Source organism: Sorex fumeus, unplaced genomic scaffold, assembly GCF_029834395.1.
Source record: "Sorex fumeus unplaced genomic scaffold, SorFum_2.1 ptg000167l, whole genome shotgun sequence".
NCBI classification, from domain to species: Eukaryota; Metazoa; Chordata; class Mammalia; order Eulipotyphla; family Soricidae; genus Sorex; species Sorex fumeus.
Window position 1 is genome coordinate 802,800 of NW_026606224.1, and position 21,355 is coordinate 824,154.

General features: G+C 46.1%; 1 gene segment (V, D, J or C); it reads left to right on the plus strand.

The window, feature by feature from the left end:
* The first annotated feature begins 10,113 nt into the window (after positions 1–10,113).
* Positions 10,114–10,595, plus strand: LOC130016776 (immunoglobulin heavy variable 4-61-like). The segment is given in 2 exon segments: positions 10,114–10,159; positions 10,240–10,595. Coding segments are annotated over 2 exon segments (402 nt in total).
* Positions 10,596–21,355: the final 10,760 nt, after the last annotated feature.

Genomic DNA, 21,355 nt, shown 5'->3' on the forward strand with positions numbered 1-21,355 from the left:
TGTACTCTCCTCCCCATCTACTGTTTCCACCTCAGCAATTCCTGTCTCCTGAAAGCTCCTCAGCACGTTTCCTGTGCTGGAGAAAGAGGCCCGCCCTCACAGGGACCCAGGGACAGGCCTGAGTGCTCTGAGCTACTCTCAGCACCTCTTCCCAGGGACCCCACACACCAGCCTCCCCCAAGTCCCCTCCTTTCTCTACAGAGTCCCTCCAACATCCAAATCTGCACTCTGGACCCAGGGTTAAAACCACGTTCACACTCACCCCAACTTGGACTCCCTGTCCCCCTGACACGGTGTCTGAGATCATGGACCTCGTGGGCAGGAACGTGCATCAGCGCTGGTTCCTCCTCTTTTTGATGGCAGCTCCCACATTTGAGTATCCCCTGGACAGAGGATCCAAGGTGGGCATGGGGCACCCGAGCCCGCAACTCACTGTGGGTCTCTGTCCCCAGGTGTCTTGTTCCAGGCACAGCTGCAGGAGTCAAGACCAAGCCTGGTGACGCCCTCGCAGATTCTGTCCCTCACCTGCTCAGTGTCTGGATTCTTTATAACCAGCAATCGTGTACACTGGGTCTGCCAGTTCCCTGGAAATTGGCTCAAATGCACTGGTGGTAACGGGAGTACTGGAGTCATATATTATAACCCAAGTCTTCAGTCCCAGCTCAGCATCTCCAGGGGCACTTCCAAAAACCAAGTTTAAGTAAAACTGAGCAACTCAGTAACTAACTATACAGCCGTATATTATTGTGCAAGAGACACAGTGAGGGCAAGTACCTGTAAGCTCAGACACAAACCAGCTGAGGGAGATGCGAGAGCTGCAAGGGTGAGCTTGACCACCAGGGGGTGCTCTACTCCCAGGACTCCAGGGCTGGGTTCCAGGAACATGTATGGGGTGGTTGTATTGGACTCGTTTCCTTTATTTTAAAATTAAAATAAAGTTGTTACTGTGTCTGGCATATCGAATACTCTCAGTAGCTTGCCGGGCTCTCCGAGAGGGGCGGAGGAATCGAACTCCGGTAAAGTAAAAGTAAAGGCCCTCCCGTTGATCGTTGATTTGCTCGAGCGGGCAAGTCTCCATTGGAGACTTTGTTGTTACTGTGTCTGGCATATCGAATACTCTTGGTAGCTTGCCGGGCTCTCTGAGAGGGGCGGAGGAATCGAACTCGGGTCAGCCATGTTGGCTGCGTGCAAGGCAGACGCCCTACCCGCTGTGCTATCGCTCCAGCCCGAAAAATTAAAATATATAAAGAAAATATGACAAATCCAATTTGGTATACATCAATATCGTCTTTCCTCCTCTATTATAAATTTTTGATCCACTTGTGGAAGATTCCCAAGTACAAAAATATTGTTTTACAAAGCATGTTGTATGCTGTGTTACTGAATACATATTCTTTTACTAGAAATAAGTTTTGATTCTATTTGATTTTTCTGTAATTGGCATACATATTGTTGCATTTGTCTTACTGTCCATTTGTGGTTTTTGAGTTACAGCACTTTTCACCAGCATCATTGTAAAGGACCATCTAAACCGGCTGTGTCATTTGTAGTCGGCCTCTTCTTACTTCTGGTAAACACAAAGTGCAGTTTTTGAAAAAATAAGTATTTTTATGGCACTGTGGCTTATGTTATGAATATTCGTTTCCTGGTCATTATCAAATGTGAAATCAAAAGAAATACAGAAACTTAGAATTGCTTGCTGGCAGCGTGGTACTTGAGACCTAGACTAATATGCAGATAATTACAATTGATGAAGGCAGAATAATTGTAAAACAAACCTTATCCACACTTTCAGACCTTTATATGATAGGAGGAAGTTCATTGAAAGAACTGAAAGGTTGAGGGACACATTCATAGCAAGTTCTGTTGAAAATTTACATTGATAAAGGAACAGTGAAACCATCTAGAGCAGAAGGAAATTCCCCATGCATGGAGCTCGAATCCTGAGCACAGTCGTGACTGAAGGTGGGAGAGCTCCTGCGGGTATACTGGGCTCTCCGCCCTCTGGTTAGTTCTGCTGAGTGAGGTTACTCTGATTCTGGAACTAAGAGAAACAGCAGATATGGGTTCAGCCCAGAGTGTCCAGGACTGACAGGAGAGAGAGAAGCTGAGCAGGGGCCCAGGAAGGGGCTGGGACTCAGGCCGGGAGGGGAGAGGGAAAGGCTGCACCACTGCAGGGTGCTCTCGCACCCGTGTCTGCAGAGTACTCACGGAGCACCCTGGAGAGCATGTGTCCTGCTGTGCTTACAGCCACAGTCTCGTGTCCTCCGATGCCCTGTCATAGCCTCTCCTGCTCTTGAGGAGAACCGTGGGGAGGAAACCCAGAACCCACATCCACCAGGACCCACCCAGTGCTTCCTCTCAGCAGAGCCCAGAGAGGGAGGGAGCAACTTTGGACACCTGCCCCTACCTGCACACAGTGTGTCCACTACTGCTCACCTCTAGACCCCTGGGAAATGCAGCCCCTCTGCTATCACAGCAGGACTCCCTCAGGGACAAAGTCTGAGAGTCAAAGCTCAGTCTAACAGAAGCTGAATTTCTCTGTAGCTTCTCGTGATGATAGCTACAGTCTTTGGGTTTCAGGAAATTTTCACGGGGGGGACAGTCTGAGGGGGTGTCCACTGTTCCTAGCTCACGGTTCCTGTGTCCTGCCTGAGTATCAGCCATTCAGAGGAATGAGTAATATACTGTGGAAAATGGACATAATCAGGGAGGGTTTGCTCTGACTCTGGAGGGGATGGGGTCAGGGGCCATCTACTGGCCAGAGAATTCCTGGTGATACTTCTTCAATACCCCTCAGATACCACAAAGACTTTGACACTTTGTCAGAGGCACTTGATGAAGGATTTTGGCGTTATGGAGGGTGAAAATTGTGAGCACAGCAGGACACTCGGTCATGGATAATTCAGGGTAATATGACAGAATGAGAAGACCTTTATAGAAACAGATCAATTTCAAGTCAATGTTGCGATGTCTGAAATTTTTTTGTAATTAAGAAAATTACAGATCGTTCAAAATGTTGTGCTGGTCTTCTTCCCCACCCAAGTCAGTTTGTCCGGCAGTATTTGAACGCGGGACTTGGCTTTCACTGTGCAAAGCCCCAGACGTCCTCTAGGACACTGGGACGTCCTCTCCGTCCACAACGCTGTGCTGGTCTTCTTTCCCACGCACCCTTTATCCTCTCCACACACCAGGTTCGTGTGAGGGTGTGATCTTTCTGAAGTGGGCGTGGATTCTTTAGGGTGTGGCCTAATTTCGGGTCAGCAGATGCTCACACGGCCACAGGTACTTTTCTCATACCAAGAAATTTGGTGTAACATCTCAGTTCCCATACCTGCACACCAACATGAAGAAACATCGCAAATCCCCATCACGTGGGGACGAAGATGAAGAGTCCAGAAGCCTCAGTAGGTTCTACTCACCTAAAGGACCTCTATGAGAAAGAATTCAGATAGGAAGTCATGAAGATGTTCAATCAACTCAATGACTCAGTCAGACAGATATCCAGTAACATGACAGAAACAATCGACAAATTACAGGAAGAAATGAGACCAGAAATGTCATAAATAATCGATTCTATAGATAAAATAAAAAACTCAGTCTGTGACCACAACATTAGAATGACCACAGCTGAAGACAGAATCAGTGAGCTGGAAGATCAGCTGCACCAAGCCAACACAACAACAAATAATAATGGCAGGAGACGTCAAAATAGCTCTAGAGCGAATCAGAGTCCTAGGAGATGATTCCAAGAGGAACAACATTAGAATCATTGGACTACCAGAAGCTCCAGGAAACAATCCCAATGAAAAAAGCCACAGTTAAACAATTCATTGCTGAAAAACTCCCAGAGCTCAACAATGCAGCCATTCAGATTCAAGGAGCCCGAAGTATGCCAGCTAAAAGAGACCCTAAGAAAAAAGCTCCAAGACATATTATAGTTAGAATCAAGGATGCCGCAGATTGTGACACAATACTGGAAGCAGCAAAATCAAAGAAGAAAATCACATACAAAGGAGCATGCCGTAGATTCACAGCAGACCTATCAGAGGAAACCCTCCAAGCCCAAAAGCAATGGTGAGATCACAATCAATCACAATCACAACCATCCTGTTATTCGTCAATTGCCTCGAGCAGGCCCCAGTAACGTCTCTTTCGCCTAGCCCTGAGACTTTTAAGAAAAAGTTCCATATTCAAGGCTCTTTCAGAGTTAGGAGAATGAGACCCTTCATTGTTACTGGTATTTGGCATATTGGGTACGCCACGGGGAGTTTGCCAGACTCTGCCGTGTGGGCAGGTTACATTCGGTAGCCTGCCAGTTTGTCCAAAGTAGCTATGAGATAATAAAATGTTGTGCGGCCAGTTGGTGGGTGTGACACCCGCCTACTGGAATTTGTAGGATCTGGGTGGAGGATACTCAGCCCCAATCCTAGTAGGCTTGGAGATCTCAGCCCCGGGACCCGCGTGCCTTTGTTCCTCTGCCGGTACCTTCATGTGTGCGGAGAGTGGTCTCAGCATGGTGGTGGCTGGTTCTGGAGGTCTTTGGTTGCCGGAGCCCTGGTCGGGCTTCTGCCCCCACGCCTGGCTGTCCTCACTGGGGCCCCTTGGAGGGAAGCGGGTTGAGTTTTCCTCCCTGCCCCGACTAGGGCTCCGGCAGCCGAAGACCTCCAGAATGGTGAAATATAGTGAAAAAACTCACTGAAATGAATGCTTCACAAAAAATACTCTACCCGACTAAACTTTCACTCAAAATTGAAGGAACGGTACGCTATTTTCTAGATAAACAGTAGCTCAAGAACTTCATATCCTCAAAACCAAACCTAAAAGAAGGGCTAAAGGGGCTGCTATAAGATAAGACAAACCCTACAAGCACAACAGACCCTTATAGAAACATGACACAAAACCTCATAATAGTAATCTCTCTCAACGTTACTGGTCTAAATTCACCAAGTAAGAGACATAGAGTGGCAAAGTGGGTTCAGAGACAGAACCCAACATTCTGCTGCCTACAAGAAACTCAACAATCAGAGCAAACACAGACTCAAAATTAAAGGATGGAAAACAATCCTGCAAGCAAACAGCTCCCTCATAAAAGCAGGGGTGGCCATATTAGTATCCGACAATATCAATTTCGGGTTGAAAAAAATTAGAAGGAAGAGGGAAGGCTATTTTCTATACATCAAGGGATATGTACAGCAGGAAGAAATCACGCCCTTAAATATATACGGATCTAATGAGGAACAGCTAAATGTTTAAAACAACTACTAACAGATCTTAAGGAGGACATTGCTAGCAACACAATAACAGCCGGAGATTTCAACATTGCCTTTTCACCTCTGTATATAGATCAACAAGAACAAAATTCAGCAAGGAAACATTGGCTTTGAAAGAAGAAATAGAAGAGAGAGGGCTTATAGACCTATACAGGGCTTTACACCCCCCAAAGAAAAAGTACTCATTCTTCTCCAGTGCACATGGAACATTTTCCAAAAAGACCATGTGCTAGGACACAAAACATACCTCAATAGAATCAGGAAGATATCAATAGTATCAATAATCTTTTCAGACCACGATGCACTGAGAATAGAAGTGAATCACACACAGACACAAAGAAACAAATCAATACCTGGAAATTGAACAACTCAATGCAGAATGAGTGGGTCAGGGGGGAAGTAAAGGACAAAATCAAAAGATACCTGGAAACAAATGAGAATGAAGACACGAGCTACCAGAACCTATAGGATGCAGCTAAAGACGTTTTAAGAGGAAAATTTATAGCTCTGCAAGCATTTCTGCGGAAGGAAGAAAGGGCCCACATGAACAAGATGACTTTACAGCTCAAGATCTTAGAAAAGGATCAAGAAAAGGAGCCCAAAACAGGCAGAAGGAAAGAGATCATAAAACTTAGAGCAGAAATCAATGAGATAGAAACCAAAGAAACAATCTGAAAGATCAATGAAATCAAGAGCTATTTCTTCGAGAAAATAAATAAATAGATAATCCACTATCAACATTCACAAAGAAAGAGGGAGAACCCTAATAAACCGAATGAGAAGGGGGATATCACAACAGAAACCAAAGAAATTCAAAAGATTATCAGAGACTACTTTGAAAATCTGTATGCCCCAAAACAAGGGAAACTAGAAGTAATGAATAAATTTCTGGATTGCTATAATCTCCCAAGGCTGAATTAAGAAGATGTAGAATACCTAAATAGTCTATTAATATCGAGGAAATTTAAACAGTAATCAAAAGTCTTCCCAAAAACAAAAGCCCAGGTCCAGATGGATTCACTAGTGAATTTTTCCAAACATTTATAGGAAATTTTGCCAGTTCTTCTCAAGCTTTTCCAGGAAATTGAAAAAACATAAATTCTCCCAAACAGTTTCTATGAAGCCCATATCTCTCTCATACCAAAAGGAAACAAAGACACCACAAGAAAAATAAAACTACATACCGATATCCCTGATGAGCATGGATGCAAAGAATCTCAACAAAATACAAGAAAATAGAATTCAACAACTCATCAAAAAGATCATACATCATTACCAAGTGGAATTCAACCTGGGGATGCAGGGATGGTTTAACATTCAGAAATCAATCAACATAATCCATCATATCAACCAAAGAAAAGAAAAAAAACATATGATAATATCAATAGATGTAGAGAAAGCATTTGTCAAGATCCAGCACCGTTTATGATGAAAACCCTTGCCAAAATGGGTATAGAGAGGACTTTCCTCAATATAGTTAAAGCCATCTACCACAAGCCTACAGCAAGCATCATCCTCATTGCGGAAAAACCGAGAGCCTTCCCCCTAAGATCAGGGATGAAGCAAGGATGCCCACTCTCTCCCCTGCTGTTCAATATAGTACTGGAAGTACTTGCATTAGTGATTAGACAAGAAAAAGATATTAAGGGCATTCAGGTAGGAAAGGAAGAAATCAACTCTCATTATTTGCAGATGATATGATACTAAGAGAACCCTAAAATCTCTACCAAGAAACTTCTAGAAACAATAGACTTATATAGTAAAGTTGCAGGCTATAAACTCAATACCCAAAAAATCAGCCCTTTTGAAAAACAGTATGGACGATTCTCAAAAAATTAGAAATTGAGCCCTCATTTGACCCAGCAATATATTTGACCCTGAGGATATATCCCAGAGAGGCAAAAAAAGTATAGTCGAAGTGACGTCTGCATTTGTTTGTTCATTGCAGCACTGTTTACAATAGCTAGAATGTGGAAAAAACCTGAGTGCCCAAGAACAGATGACTGGTTAAAGAAACTTTGGTAAATCTACACAATGGAGTACTATGTAGCTGTTAGAAAAGATGAAGTCATGAAATTTACATACAAGTAGTACTACATGGAAAGTATCATGCTAAGCGAAATGAGTCAGAAAGAGAGGGGCAGACATAGAAAGATTGCACTAATCTGGGGAACAAAAAGTAACTAAATAGGATACTAACACCCAAGAATAGCCGAGATAAGTACTAGGAAGTTTACTCCATGGCTTGAGCCCAGCCACACACGCTAGGGGAAAAGGCAACTCAGATAGAGAAGGGAGCACCAAATAAAGGGCGTTGGGAGATCCTCCCAGGATGGGAGATGCGTGCTGAGAGTAGACTGTAGACCGAATATGGTTGCCACTCAATGCCTCTTTTGCAAACCACAGCACCCAAAAGGGAGATAGAACAGAAGGGAATTCCTGCCACAGAGGCAGGGTGGGACGGGGGGATGTTGGGTGAAAGCGATACTGGGATCACTGGTGGTGGAGAATGGGCACTGGTGGAGGGAGAGTATTCGATCTTTGTATAACTGAAACCCAAGCACAAAAATTTGTAAATCTACAACTGTACTTCATGGTGTCTCACTAATAAAAATTAAAAAAATAGAATAACTTCAAAAAGTATGTAAATTTCATGACTTTAGAATAAAGGTGATGTTTTTCATAAAAAATAAAATTAAAGAAAAGGAAACACTGAAAAACGATTTTTAAATATATGCTGGAGGTAGTTGAAATATAATCTATAATGATTGTCTGCTCCAGAACAAAGCCCAGCAGGTCCCAACTCTAAATCATCAATCCTAGAGTCAGGATTTGAACCCCCTTCTCTCTGTCTTGTGGCTCGTTGGAAGTCGCCCTCGTTCTGTCCTAGAAAGCAGTGGGGGTTGAGAGGAACACATCTGTCCTTTAGGTTTGTCCTGGCATCTCAGACATGATGAGAGTTTTAATAACATCTTAGATATGCTGGAGCGATAGCACAGCGGGTAGGGCGTTTGCCTTCATGCAGCCAACATGTTCGACCCGAGATCGATTCCTTCACCCTTCTCTGAGAGCCCGGCAAGCTACCGAGAGTATCTTGCCTGCACGGCAAAAACTGGCAAGCTACCTGTGACGTATTCAATATGCCAAACACAGTAACAAGTGTCACAGTGGAGACGTTACTGGGCCCGCTCGAGGAAATCAATGAACAACGGGGGGACAGTTACAGTGATAGATATGCATATTAGGGCAGCCATGCCCACCACCACAGCTGCCTCATGCCCACTCACCCACCAGCCCTGCTCCTCAGATTACACCTAAATCTTGCAGGAGGCCCAACAGCTGGAATTCACAGACACACTGACCCCGGCTGAGCACTAGAGGGTGCTCTAGAGGGGGCACAGGCCCTGTCCCTTCCCTGCTGAATGCCCAGTAGCCTCATCCACCCCCACTGACCCACCACACCTACTGCTCAAGGCCTAACTCCAGGCCTGCACAGAGAGTCTCCTCATACTCATCCCAGTCCTACACATCCTAAAGTTTCTGGATGGACCAACACTTCCTCATTTCACAGAACTGAAGTTCCAGTGGAAGCTCACCAAACTAGATGAGAAAGCAGCATAGAAGCTAACTAAACTCAACATATCAAAAGAAAGATACCAAAGGCTCAATCAGCAACCAATAGCTATAAATCCTCAAACAAAGCATTCGACAAAGGATCAAAATTCTCTCAATATCACAGGTCTTTCATATGTACATAAAACAGTTCATGTTTTTCCCCCATCTCTTACCAACTCTAGAATTAACCCTTTTGCCTTTATTTAAACACCATGCTCTGCAAGGTTGTTCCTAACGCAGATGTAATGAGCTTTTGATGTTCCTGCACCAATCCCACCTCCAAGTGACCTTCCTTCCTCAATGTCCCCATTTTCCCAACAAGCCCCGCTAGCCCAGCTAGTGGTGAGATGGAGCTATTTCACAGATGTTGTTTTAGTGAAGTAGCATTGTAGCACTGTCATCCCATTCTTCATCAATTTGCTCGAGCAGGCACTAGTAAAAACGTCTCCACCGTGAGATTTGTTGTTACTGTTTTTGGTATATTGAATATGTCACGTGGAGCTTTCCAGGCTCGGCTGTGAGTGAGGGATACTCTCAGTAGCTTGCCAGGCTCTCCGAGAGGGATGGAGGAATGAAACCTGGGGCGACTGGTGGAAGGCAAAGGCCCTACCCACTGTGCATCCCTAAGCACCTTTTACTGAAGTAATTTTTGTAATCCTTTGGTCAATTGATTGTAACAAGTAACATAGAAGTAACCGCTGCATGGGCAGGCTAGCGGGGCTGGTTGGGGAAATGGGGACATTGAGGAAGGAAGGTCACTTGGAGGTGGGATTGGTGTGGGAACAGCAAAAGCTCATTACATCTGCGTAAGGAACAACTTTACAGAGCATGGTGTTTAAATAAAGGCAAAAGGGTTAATTCTAGAGTTGGTAAGAGACGGGGCAAAAACGTGAACTATTTTATGTACATATGAAAGACCTGTGATATTGAGAGAATTTTGATCCTTTCATCTCTGATTATGAAGATGAATAAATCAGGACCCTCCTATGGACTCTTTCAATGTGCCCCATAGACCCGTGCTCAATCCACCAGAGAGGGTGTGTGAGTTCAGCACCCAATGGAACAAACAGAACCTGAGGTCAGAGCTATCAGCTAATGACAGAGTAGGTAACCTCATGCAAATTCCTCTCTAGCTCTGTGGTCAAATGCTCTCTGGGCTGTGGGGCTCACAGCTGTCTCCTCACTCAGGGCTGAGTCTGTGGAAGGCAGAGCTGTGGTCGAGAAGATGTTTCTGTGGGGTCTTCTCCTCTGCCTGGTGACAGCCCCCCTGGGTGAGTGTCCCAGATGTAACAGGGTCAAGAGGAGAGAGTTACTGCAGGAACTGACAGTTACTGATTCTCTTTGTCCCCAGGTGTCCTGTCCCAGGTGCAACTGCAGGAGTCGGGCCCAGGCCTGGTGACCCCCTCCCAGACCTTCTCCCTCACGTGCTCTGTCTCTGAATTCTCCATCACAACCTATGGTTACTGCTGGGACTGGTTACGTCAGCCCCCAGGGAAGGGCCTGCTCTGGTTGGGGCGTATATGTTGGGATGGAAGCACCAGCTACGGCAAGAGCCGCGTCTCCATCACCAGAGACACGAACAAGAACCAGTTCTCCCTGCAGCTGAGCTCAGAGACGCCCGAGGACACAGCTGTTTATTACTGTGCAAGAGACACAGTGACGCACAGTGAGGGGAAATCAGGGGAAGCCCAGACACAAACCTGCTGAGACAGGTTGGGCTGCACCCTGGGCTCTCTAGGGCCACCAGAGGGCGCTCAGGACTGAGAGGGGCACAGAGACCAGGAGGGGTCAGGCCCACAAAGGGAATCCTAACAGCACAGTAACTAACCCACACTGTACTCAGAGTGACTGCGGGGTTGCACAGGGGCTCCTGTCCTGCCATCACTCACTCTCAGGACAGGCCCATTCTCAAATCTCCCCCAAATCTCTGTACCAGCTTCCTCCAGGGTCTCACACTTCCTGCACCCACTGTTTCCTACCAACCATATGGGGGTAAAGGTCTCTGACCCTCCCCGCAGTGACCTCGCACACTCCCCTTCTGTCTGCTCCCTGGAGAGTCTCACTCCGGTGCTCAGGGATGCCCAGAGATGGGCTCAGCCGAGTCTCCCGTCAGGGGGTGCCTGGTTACTTGAAGAACCACCTGTGACCCCTTAGCATCCTCTTCTTGCTCACTCTGCCGTGTCCCTCTGTGCAGGGCTTAGGGAGGGGCTTCAGGAGGACTGGGGGGTGGTTCCAGCCCACACCCCTCAGCTCACTCCTGGGCACTCGCCTGCAGGGCCTTCAGGAAGGGGCCCTGTCATTCACTAGTGTCTAAGTTCAGGAAGATGCTGTGGGCGTAACAACTGAACTGGATAAAATTAAAATACTGATCCTGGTAGCTAGAATGCTCATTAATTGCCAACAAAAATACCATTTGAAAAACTTGCGTCAATGATGATTAATTATTCTCGTGCTGTGCCCTCTGCGTGCTGGGAACCAGGAAATCAGGCGAACGAGTCCTTCTCATTCTGCACTCTAAGACCCAGGGCCCTCAGGCTGTGTCCCCCAGACAGCGGGTAGATGAGTTGAGATGCCCAGAAGGACGCAGGAATAACAGTTCCTTCCTTCTGCATCTGATTTTAGTCCATTTGGAACCTGAATGGCCTGGATGGTGTCACATTTATAGAAAAAATTCATTTTCTTGAGAAAAATGTTCAGATATTCAAAGACAGTGAATACAATGACATCAGAAGAAGGAGTACTTCTGTTCACAGACTTGTCATTCACATTTTCACAAGATGTCAAATTTCTTGACTGTATTCCAAAATACTGATACTTACCTGGACTTATGAATTATACTGATCTATGAATCAAACATCCATTGTAAACTACTGACAGTGACATTGATTTTCACAAGTCATTTTCTTTCTCAGCATCTCACGACTTCCCCTCTCCTGCCCTTTCTCTGTAACCCAGGCTTACTCTAAGGTCTCTGCGAGCTGCGATGTGGTTCAGGCATGAGTGACCCCCACATGGGGGCAGTAAGTGTGAAGAGTCACACTCCATGCACTTTTTCCATGAGGAAGGGGCTGCAAGGGCGCTACCAACCACCTGAGGGCACTCGGGAGCCACCTCTGAAAAGGCCTCAGCCCACCAGGGAACCAAAGAGGGTCACCATGTGCTAGAAGCCCACAGGGGCCAATATTCTGTCACAACGCAGAGAGACATTCAGCCCCATCACCCCCTCCCACTCCCATCCATGCCCAGTTCCAGCATCTTTCCTAGGACCCTTCCTCGTCGCTCCCAGAGCAGCTCCACTCTCAGTGACACCCTCACACTCCAAACCCCCTTCCTGTGATTTGTCCTCCCTGTCCCCCACACTCACCCCACCACGCCCCCAGGACTCCAACGCCTGGCAGGGTGAATATTGATAGGTGCTTTCCTGGTTTGTTATTACTTTTATAGCTTTCTCTTTGATACTCATGTAAGATACAGAACAGCATTTCCTCATTATTCTCCCTCCTTCTAGAAAGATCGTGTGACCTATTTTAAAGGTTTAAATAGTCCAAGGTTTAAATACTTGGACTGAGAGTAATCCAATATGCCTTTAGTCATGAGTAAAAACCCATAATATATTCCTAGAGTGGAAGGCTATTGAGAGTGAGTCTCCGTCATCACACCCTACAAACATTTACACAAACAGGAGTCACTGCAGAGAGCATGAGGGAGGGGTGAGACATGGGGGGAGGAATACCATGGGTCAAGGGGAAACACTGGGGTGAGGGGTTCATCCACTCTTTTGGGTGTGATGATCATTGCACCTCCATATATGTGAGTACTCAGAAAACATTAATGATCTATAAACAGTATTCTGTTTAGGTCATGGCCTGTTCTGAATTTTATTGCTAATCAATTGCTTACAGGGTAAGAAGGAAAGACGGAGCCAAAATTGATGTGAAGAGTCACACTCCATGCACCTCCATGCACCCTGGTCCCCAACATACTCCAGGTGAATGCACAATAGAGACATCCTGTTCTCATTACAGTGAAAAAGTTCTTGACAGCTATCTAGCCCATATTTTATTTATGTTGCTGGTTTGGGTTTATTGTTCATTTGGTTTTAGTTTTGGGGCCAGACCCGCTCATCCTCAGAGGTTCTTCCTGGTTCTGTATTTGAGAATTGCTCTTAAAGGTGCTCAGACACCTCGTGGAATATAAGGGATCGAACCTGGGTCAGCCGTGTGCAATGCAAGTGCCCTACCACTGTACTATCTCTCAGTTACTGCTGATTTGGTTGTGTTATTTCTGCATTTCTTGGTATACTTCTGATTCTGTGCTCAGAGATCACTACTGGTAGGGGCATGTGAAGCCATGTGAAGGTCAGGGAATCAACCTGAATAACAACATGCAGGGGAGGAACCTTCCCCCTCTACATCCTCTGCATCATCTCTAGTTACAGGGACAATCCTTGTGAACAGGGACCACCGTGGGATTCTGTGAGTTTGAACAGACAGACTGAAATGAGAAAGGGTGTTGCTCAGGGGATTAACTCCCAAGTGGATTGAGAACTCCAAATGCCCAACACATTAAGAGTTACTTCTCAGAATCAGGAATCGTCAGGAGACGGCATTCTTAGGTCGTTTTTCTAACTTTGTCTGTCTGAGTTAAGCTCTTACTTACACATTCAAGGGCCTTAGACCTTTAACCACTGAGATGTTTCTCTGGCAGACATAGGAGCCTGCCTCACTGTCGTTATAGATATCAGAGCCTGTTACCTGGCCATTCTGCCTTTCTACTGATTCTATCTTAACACTTGGTTCCCAAAACATTGATAACTGTGAGTGACTCAGTGGATTACTTTTGCTGAAGTAGTGGGAACAACTCTTAAAATGTATTTTGAGTATATTGCACAAATCATTTTAGCTTTTATGTGTCATATTATATTATGAAATAGAATTAATACTATAAATACTGCAGGATTTATATAAAATAAATATTAAAGAACATCAATTCATTGGTTTCCATGTAGTAATGTATACTGGAAAATGCATTTTTTCTAAATCTTATCCTGGTTGCAGGCACCCCCAGAAACTCTCACCTGCTCTGGAGTCCTCCCTTCTCTCTACCAGTTCAAAGATGACTTTTTATAGAGAAGTAGGGCATGCAAATAAGGCACTCTCCTCAGTGATAAAAATATCCCGGCCAGCCTCAGGTCAAGGAGAGGAGTCAGTTCAGAAGTTCCAGGGGCTCCATCCTGACTCAGACAGAACCAACATGGCGTGTGGGATGAGCTGGCTTCTCCTGGTGGCTGTGTTAGGAGGTAACTCATGGGCAACAGAGACATGGAGCATGGAAGAGATGGGAAAGGCAGATCCTCTGTGTGAGGAGAGTTTCCTGACCAGGATGTCTTTGTGTTTGCAGGGGTCCAGTGTGAGGTGCAGCTGGTGGAGTCTGGGGAAAACTTGGTGCAGCCCGGGAGGAACCTGAGACTCTCCTGTGCAGCCTCTGGATTCAATTTTGGCAAATATTGGATGTACTGGGTCCACCAGGCCCCAGGGAATGGCCTAGAGTGGGTCTCAAGCATAACTAGTACTGGTAAATATGTATACTATGCCGACTCTGAAGGGCCGGTTCACCATCTCCAGAGACAACAGCAAGAACAGGGTCTCTCTGCAAATGAGCCACTTGAGGGAGGAGGACACAGCCCTGTACTACTGTGCGAGAAACACAGTGAAGGGAAGGCTGTGTGGGCCCAGACACAAACCACCTGCAGGAGGAAGCAGGGTGAGCTTCAGGGATGCAGGCCCCCAGGAGGTTCTGAGGACTCTCCCTTGAGGAGACATTGCTGGTGCCCAGATGAATCATCTTTCTGTGGAGATCAGGACTGACCTGCCTCTCAGCTCTCAGATGGCCCCATGGGCACCTTGTCCTGTGGGTTGTGGCCCTGAGTCCTCCATCCCCGCTGTGGGCAGTAATGACTTATCACACTCTCTCCTGATGAAAAGTTTCCAGTGACAGTATCATGACTTCTCCGGGGCCTGAGGGACACATTATTCTCTCGTAGAAATTAAAATGACCCTGTAGAATTATCACTGTCTTTTGTAAGAGTCACTTGATCAGAAAGATAAATTCTGGTGTCCATTCAGCTGTGTCTTCTGCCCCCGCGCCTGGGTGTTCCTTCCCGGAGCCCCTTGGAGGGGAGCGGGTTGAGCTTTCCTCCCCGCCCCGACCAGGGCTCCGGCAGCCGAAGACCTCCAGGACCAGCCACCACCATGCTGAGACCACTCTCCGCACACATGAAGGTACTGGCAGAGGGACAAAACCACGCGGGTTCCGGGGCCGAGACCTCCAAGCCTACTTGAATTGGAGTCGAGCATCTTCCACCCAGATCCTCCAAGTTCCAGTAGGTGGGGGTCACACCCACCACCTGGCCCCCTGGCGCCGTGTAATCCCATCAGCGGCCAAGACTCAGAGACTATAAAATCCAGATCCCGGATGAGAACAGTGCAGTCTTCTGCCCCCGCGCCTGGGTGTTCCTTCCCGGAGCCCCTTGGAGGGGAGCGGGTTGAGCTTTCCTCCCCGCCCCGACCAGGGCTCCAGCAGCCGAAGACCTCCAGGACCAGCCACCACCATGCTGAGACCACTCTCCGCACACATGAAGGTACTGGCAGAGGGACAAAGCCACGCGGGTTCCGGGGCCGAGACCTCCAAGCCTACTCGAATTGGAGTCGAGCATCTTCCACCCAGATCCTCCAAATTCCAGTAGGCGGGGGTCACACCCACCACCTGGCCCCCTGGCGTCGTGTAATCCCACCAGCGGCCAAGACTCAGAGACTACAAAATCCAGATCCCGGAACCGCACGGCTGCATTCATGGCTGCGCGACATCTTATCACAACTTTTTTTTTTTTATGACATCTTATTGTCTCATTCCTATTTTGGACAAACTTGCAGGCTATCGAATGTAGCCTGCCCACAGGGCAGAGTCTGGCAAACTCCCCATGGCGTACCAAATATGCCAAATACCAGTAATAATGATGGGTCTCATTCTCCTAAATAGCCTTGAATATAATCTCAGGGCTAGAGGCAATCGACGAATAACAGGATGATGAATGAATGAATGAATGAATTCAGCTGTGTACTGGCTCCTTCCTTCTGCTCTCAGACAGACTCTGTACCAATTGACCTACTGCCAGGTAGACTCTACATGGTCACCTTACACCTGGGCGTTCTGTTCTCCTGGACCGACTGACCTCTCACTCTCCGTCCACTCACTAAGTGGACATTCAGATATCCTCAATCCTTCTCCACTTCTCACCCATTGTAGAGGAGAGACCAGTTCCTGTGACACGGGCAGCACTGGCCCCTTCACAGTGAGACAAGATGCAAGGGCCCAGAGCATCTCCCTGAGCCCCTACTTTCCCGACACCCCCAGATATGCCACACCCCAGAGCCCAGGGACTCTTCTTACACTGAGGCTCATACAGAGACCATTGCAGGTGTGACTTTTAATGAATTTCTCATTGTGGACCAATCTCAACCTCCGTTCACCCTCCTGAGACACTGGAACTTGGGGATTAGAATCTACATTCCCCCTCCTATCACATGGTGACACCACTGAGACAGCTCTCCTGTTTTGCTGACCTTCCAAAGTCACCTGTTCAACATAACAAATGTGCAATTAAGTCCTCTTCACTTTAAAAATAGAAACAGGTTTATAGATTCAATTTCAATAATAAAGTTAAACTGTGAAGGTATATTTCTTATTAGAATCACATTATCAGCCCAGGTACAACACGACTAAATTGGGATAAAATGGACGGGTATCTAATCATTATGAAAACCTATTCTTATCCAAATGCAGATGTGTTTTCTTTGGTTTGGGGCCACATCTGGCATTCTCCATGTTTACTTCCCGTCTCTGTCCTGGTCCCCCCTATAGTGCTTAGGGTATCAGCTAGAGGTAATGGATAAAGTCTTGAGACACTCATGAGCTATCATGTGAAAATTCCATTGTACCTGCCCAAATTGCTGTCAAGAACAAAATCATGAAAGTATTTCTGTCATGCCAGTAGTGTCTAATAATGAGAAATGCAAAATAAATGATTTATTGTTTTATTCATTTCTTTCATCTTTTAGTAAATTGCTAATTATGATCCAGGATGACTTACTTTAAATGTGTAAGGAAGAAAAAACGCATAAAATGAGAATGGGAGGATTGATAAAATAGATATATCTCCCTTAATGTACTGCATATTGAGTAAGGCATGTTAATAAAATCTTTAGCTAAAGTGACATTCCATCTGTTTAAGAACGTTTTCATCTCCTTCCCCCTGCCCCAATGGGACTCGGAGGTGACACCCACATTGACCACTGTCTACTTAAAGTCCAGCATGGCCATGATCCAGAACATACACATGGATGTGGGACCTGAGCAACTTAATTCACAGATGTCTCTTGACTTTGCCATAGGCCACTTTCACTGGGCCAATCCATACTGGGGCAAGTGTCGTTCCTCCACCTGCGCCCTACGAATCCAGGCTTCCGCCATCTTATAGAACTCAGCAAAAAGCACCAGGTACAGGGTGGCAGTGATGGTAAACTCTAGACCTCACAGGACAAGGGAGAAGTCAGCCCTTCTCCTTCCCCCCACCCCGATGGGACTCTGAAATGATGCCCACATATGGTCACTGTGTTCTTACGCTCCCACACGGCCATGACCCAGAGATACACAAATGAATCTCAGACCCCAGTAATTTGCTGCAGCGATCTCTCCAGACCCTAATTATTAAAATTTTAAAATTCCTAGGGCAAACAAAGCAATACAAAACATTGTCTAGCATGGCCTTTTCAGCATGGATGAGTGGTGGTGGGACTGGTCTGAAATATCGAAGATAACCAGAGTAGAGAAAGAGAGTACTGTGCAATTTGTCTGCCACATAGGCAGGGGGAGGAGTGGAATAGCGGTGGTGGGGTGGGGGAATAATACTGGGGATTTGGGTGGTGGAAAGCGTGCACTGGTGAAGAGATGAGTGTCTGATGATTGTGTGATTGAAGCTCAAACATGAAAACTTTATTACTGTGCCTCATGGTGAATCAATAATAAAGGGGGAGGGGAACAATGTTACCTGTGGTTTTTAGTGAAGTGGTTTAGGAAATGTTCCAATCATTGTGCATCTCTTGTTCACTCCATTCCTTCCTGAGCTCTGGGGTCCAGCCTCCCTGGAAATTGCTGGTTTGTGTGAGCATGGGGAGACAGCACAGGTGAGGGCAGGGTTGTGAGGATACTGGGCCTGCAGCTGTGCTGGGACAGGACCCCCAGGACAGAGCGACAGAGAGTTGTGTGCTTTGTACACCAGAGAGTCGGTCAATCGTCTCAGTGTTATACCCTGTTTCGAAGAGACAGCTATAGTACCGAACCCTGTTTTGAAGAGACAGCTATAGTACCGAATTGGAAAATGAACTTCAGCCATACTGGGTACTGCTGGGTCAAACAGTGAGTGTAAACATATCTTGGACCCCAAACATCTAGTCAGGATGTGAGGCAGTTGTCTCTTTTGCTGTTCTTTTTTTAAATAAGAGTTTATCTAGCCTCCTCTTAAATATATGCTGGGATGCAGTTTTGAAGTATAAATACGATAGGAGTCTTGGGGTCCTTGGTGAGGTAAGAGGCCCTGCACCAAAGTTCAGTGATTGGAAGACAATTAACACTTCTTGTCCATGTCGCCTATTTGGCTCCGAGGGCTCTCACTGAGCTCAGGAGAACTCAGGGGCCACATTAGAGTGACCGTGGACATGACGGGAAGACTCACCCATCCGCAATCCTCACACTGCCTGACTTGTTTGTGCATTTGTATTTATTTCAGTCCAATTTGGTTGAATTCTTGGGGTACATTTCTCACTTTTGACTCTTAATTCTGAATTATTTTTAAATCATAAACCGTTTTAGACCATATTTTCTGGCTTCTTGGATTTATCTCAACCCTGCACTGCATAGAAATAGGAGGTATAATATGTGATAGAGCCTGTATCTAGGCTCTATTAATCTGGGGGGTGGGGTGGGTCATATCTGGCAGTGATCAGGGATTGTGTACTTGTACCCTTGTTGATGTGTGAGTTTGAGTACTAAGACCAGGCTTCCTGCCCAATAGATTGTGTGCTGAGGGTCTCCATGAGCTGTTTCTATGCTCCTGACAGTGTCAGGCATCCTCAGTGATGACCCCAGTATAGGGTCCTGAGGTTCATTCTGGTCTATGGACACTGAGTTATAGACAGAAGAGAGCAGGGTCAGGCGCTGTTACCAGGACAACCACACCAGTCAGGTCACCTGACAGAGGCTCTTCCTTGCCCATATATAAACCCAAAAACAGTGACAATGATTATTCTAACAACCACCTTGGCTCTACTTCAGTCGAGGGTATTTTGATATAAGATAAATGTGTGAAGAAACTATGCAAAATTTGATTGACTTTCGGTTGAAACAAACTGTCAGAATTCACTGTAATAATAAATCTGACTGTTCGAAACCAATAATTGTACAGACAGTGGGAGAATAGGAGCAAAAACACAGGCACACGGAGGGGCAGGGGCTTCTCTACGGGGAAGAGGCCCTGGGGTCTGGGTTTGGTCATCAGGGACCTGAGACATGGGGACTCTCATCCCCAGCTGCCGTTGCCCCCTGAGCAATTCCTGTTTCCTGACAGCTCCTCAGCACATTTCCTGTGCTGGCGGAAGAGGCTCGTCTCTGACAGGACCCCAGGGAGATGCCTGATCCTCCTGACTACCTCCTCGGAGAGTCAGGATCTGAGACACAGAATGGGGCTCACAGGGTCGGGCTTCATTTGAGATAAAGATCGAGATCTCTCTCTGTCCTTCACCAACAGCCCAGAGGAAGATGGCTTCTCTCGAGAACACCTGATGTCCCTCATATTTTCTTCCAGGATTTTGTTTGAAGTGACCAGATGGTACAGGAATAACCACATGGAAGTTTGGGCTAGTGTCATTGCAGGTTCCTGAACTGTAGGTCTACCCATGGCAGACTCCCAATGTTACACACTAAGTCTGAAATTCTGTCTCTGCAAGAACTCCTTTTCTCTGAGATGAATTACTTCTGGTGACCAGACCCCATTCTCGAGTTTCTGTGCAGACCTGCCCCTTTCTACTTCTTCATATCTCTATATTCCTCTATATTCCTGAGCTGGAATCCTGCCATTGGACAGGGGACAGTGGAGGAGATGACCCTCTATGAAAGGGACAAAGGTCACATTTCTCCAATCACGTGGTGTTAAGAAATGTTCAGGGTCAGGTTCTGTGAAGTCCTGATGTTGAGGGCATATCAGCCCAGCTCTGGGGAAAGTCATGACCCAAGCACAGGCACCCTATCTGGGGTGTGCCCAGGAGGGCTAGCAGTAGCATGGACCAGTAGTCAGGATCTAGAGCGAGGCCTCAGGTGCTGCTCTCTCCTCTCCGTGGTCATGCATCCCAGCTGAGTTTACCTTGGTCTGACCTCATCAATTGACCAATATTTCTGGGAAATATATGGCATTGAGTGAGACAGAAATTTTGTGCATGCATTGAAATCTTGGAATAACTAATCACAATTTATCAATTTCTTTCAATTGATATTGAGGATATGTATTCATGGACATATATCTATGCACAAATGTATACAGTAGAGGAGTGAAATATATATATATATATATATATATATATATATATATATATATGTCTCCGGGAGAGCCTGGCAAGCTATTCTTTGTGTATTAGATATGCCAAAACCAGTAATTACAATGGGTCTCATTCCCCGACCCTGAAAGAGATACCAACACGGCAGCATTAAGAAGGATGAAGACGGAGAGGCTGATAAAATCTCAAGGCCGAACTAGGCTGCCAAAATGAAGAAAGACAAAAATGATTGCCTTTACTTTCAATGCATGGACGCTGGCTTCGGATGCATCCATCAAGAACCTTATGGTACAAACGCAAAAGATCAAGTGCGACATCATTGGTCTGACCGAGACAATAAGGCAACAATCACATCAAACCGTTTTCAACACTGGGGAAGAATTGTTCCTCAGAAAATGCAACAAAAGAGGTGTTGGAGGTGTTGGTGTCCTTGTCAACACGAACTTGGCCATGAGCATTGATTCATTCAAATCCCTAACAACCTGAATCGGACGATTACACTTGAATAGATGTGGCTCATTGCCTGCAGATTCTATCTTCGTTGTCTACGCACCAACATCCAATTATGATAAAGGAGAAATTGAGAAGTACTACATGGAGCTGGAGAAGTTCTATAAAGAAGACCACACCATCTACAAGATAGTGATTTTAATGCCAAGATAGGACTAAGAACCCCACATCGGGACCCACGGCCTAGAATGGAACAAACAGGGTGAGAGACCATCTGAGTTCATCATGTCGACCAAAACCATTCATGGTAACTCACAGTTCCAGAAGGCCGAATCTAAATTTGGACATGGAAGT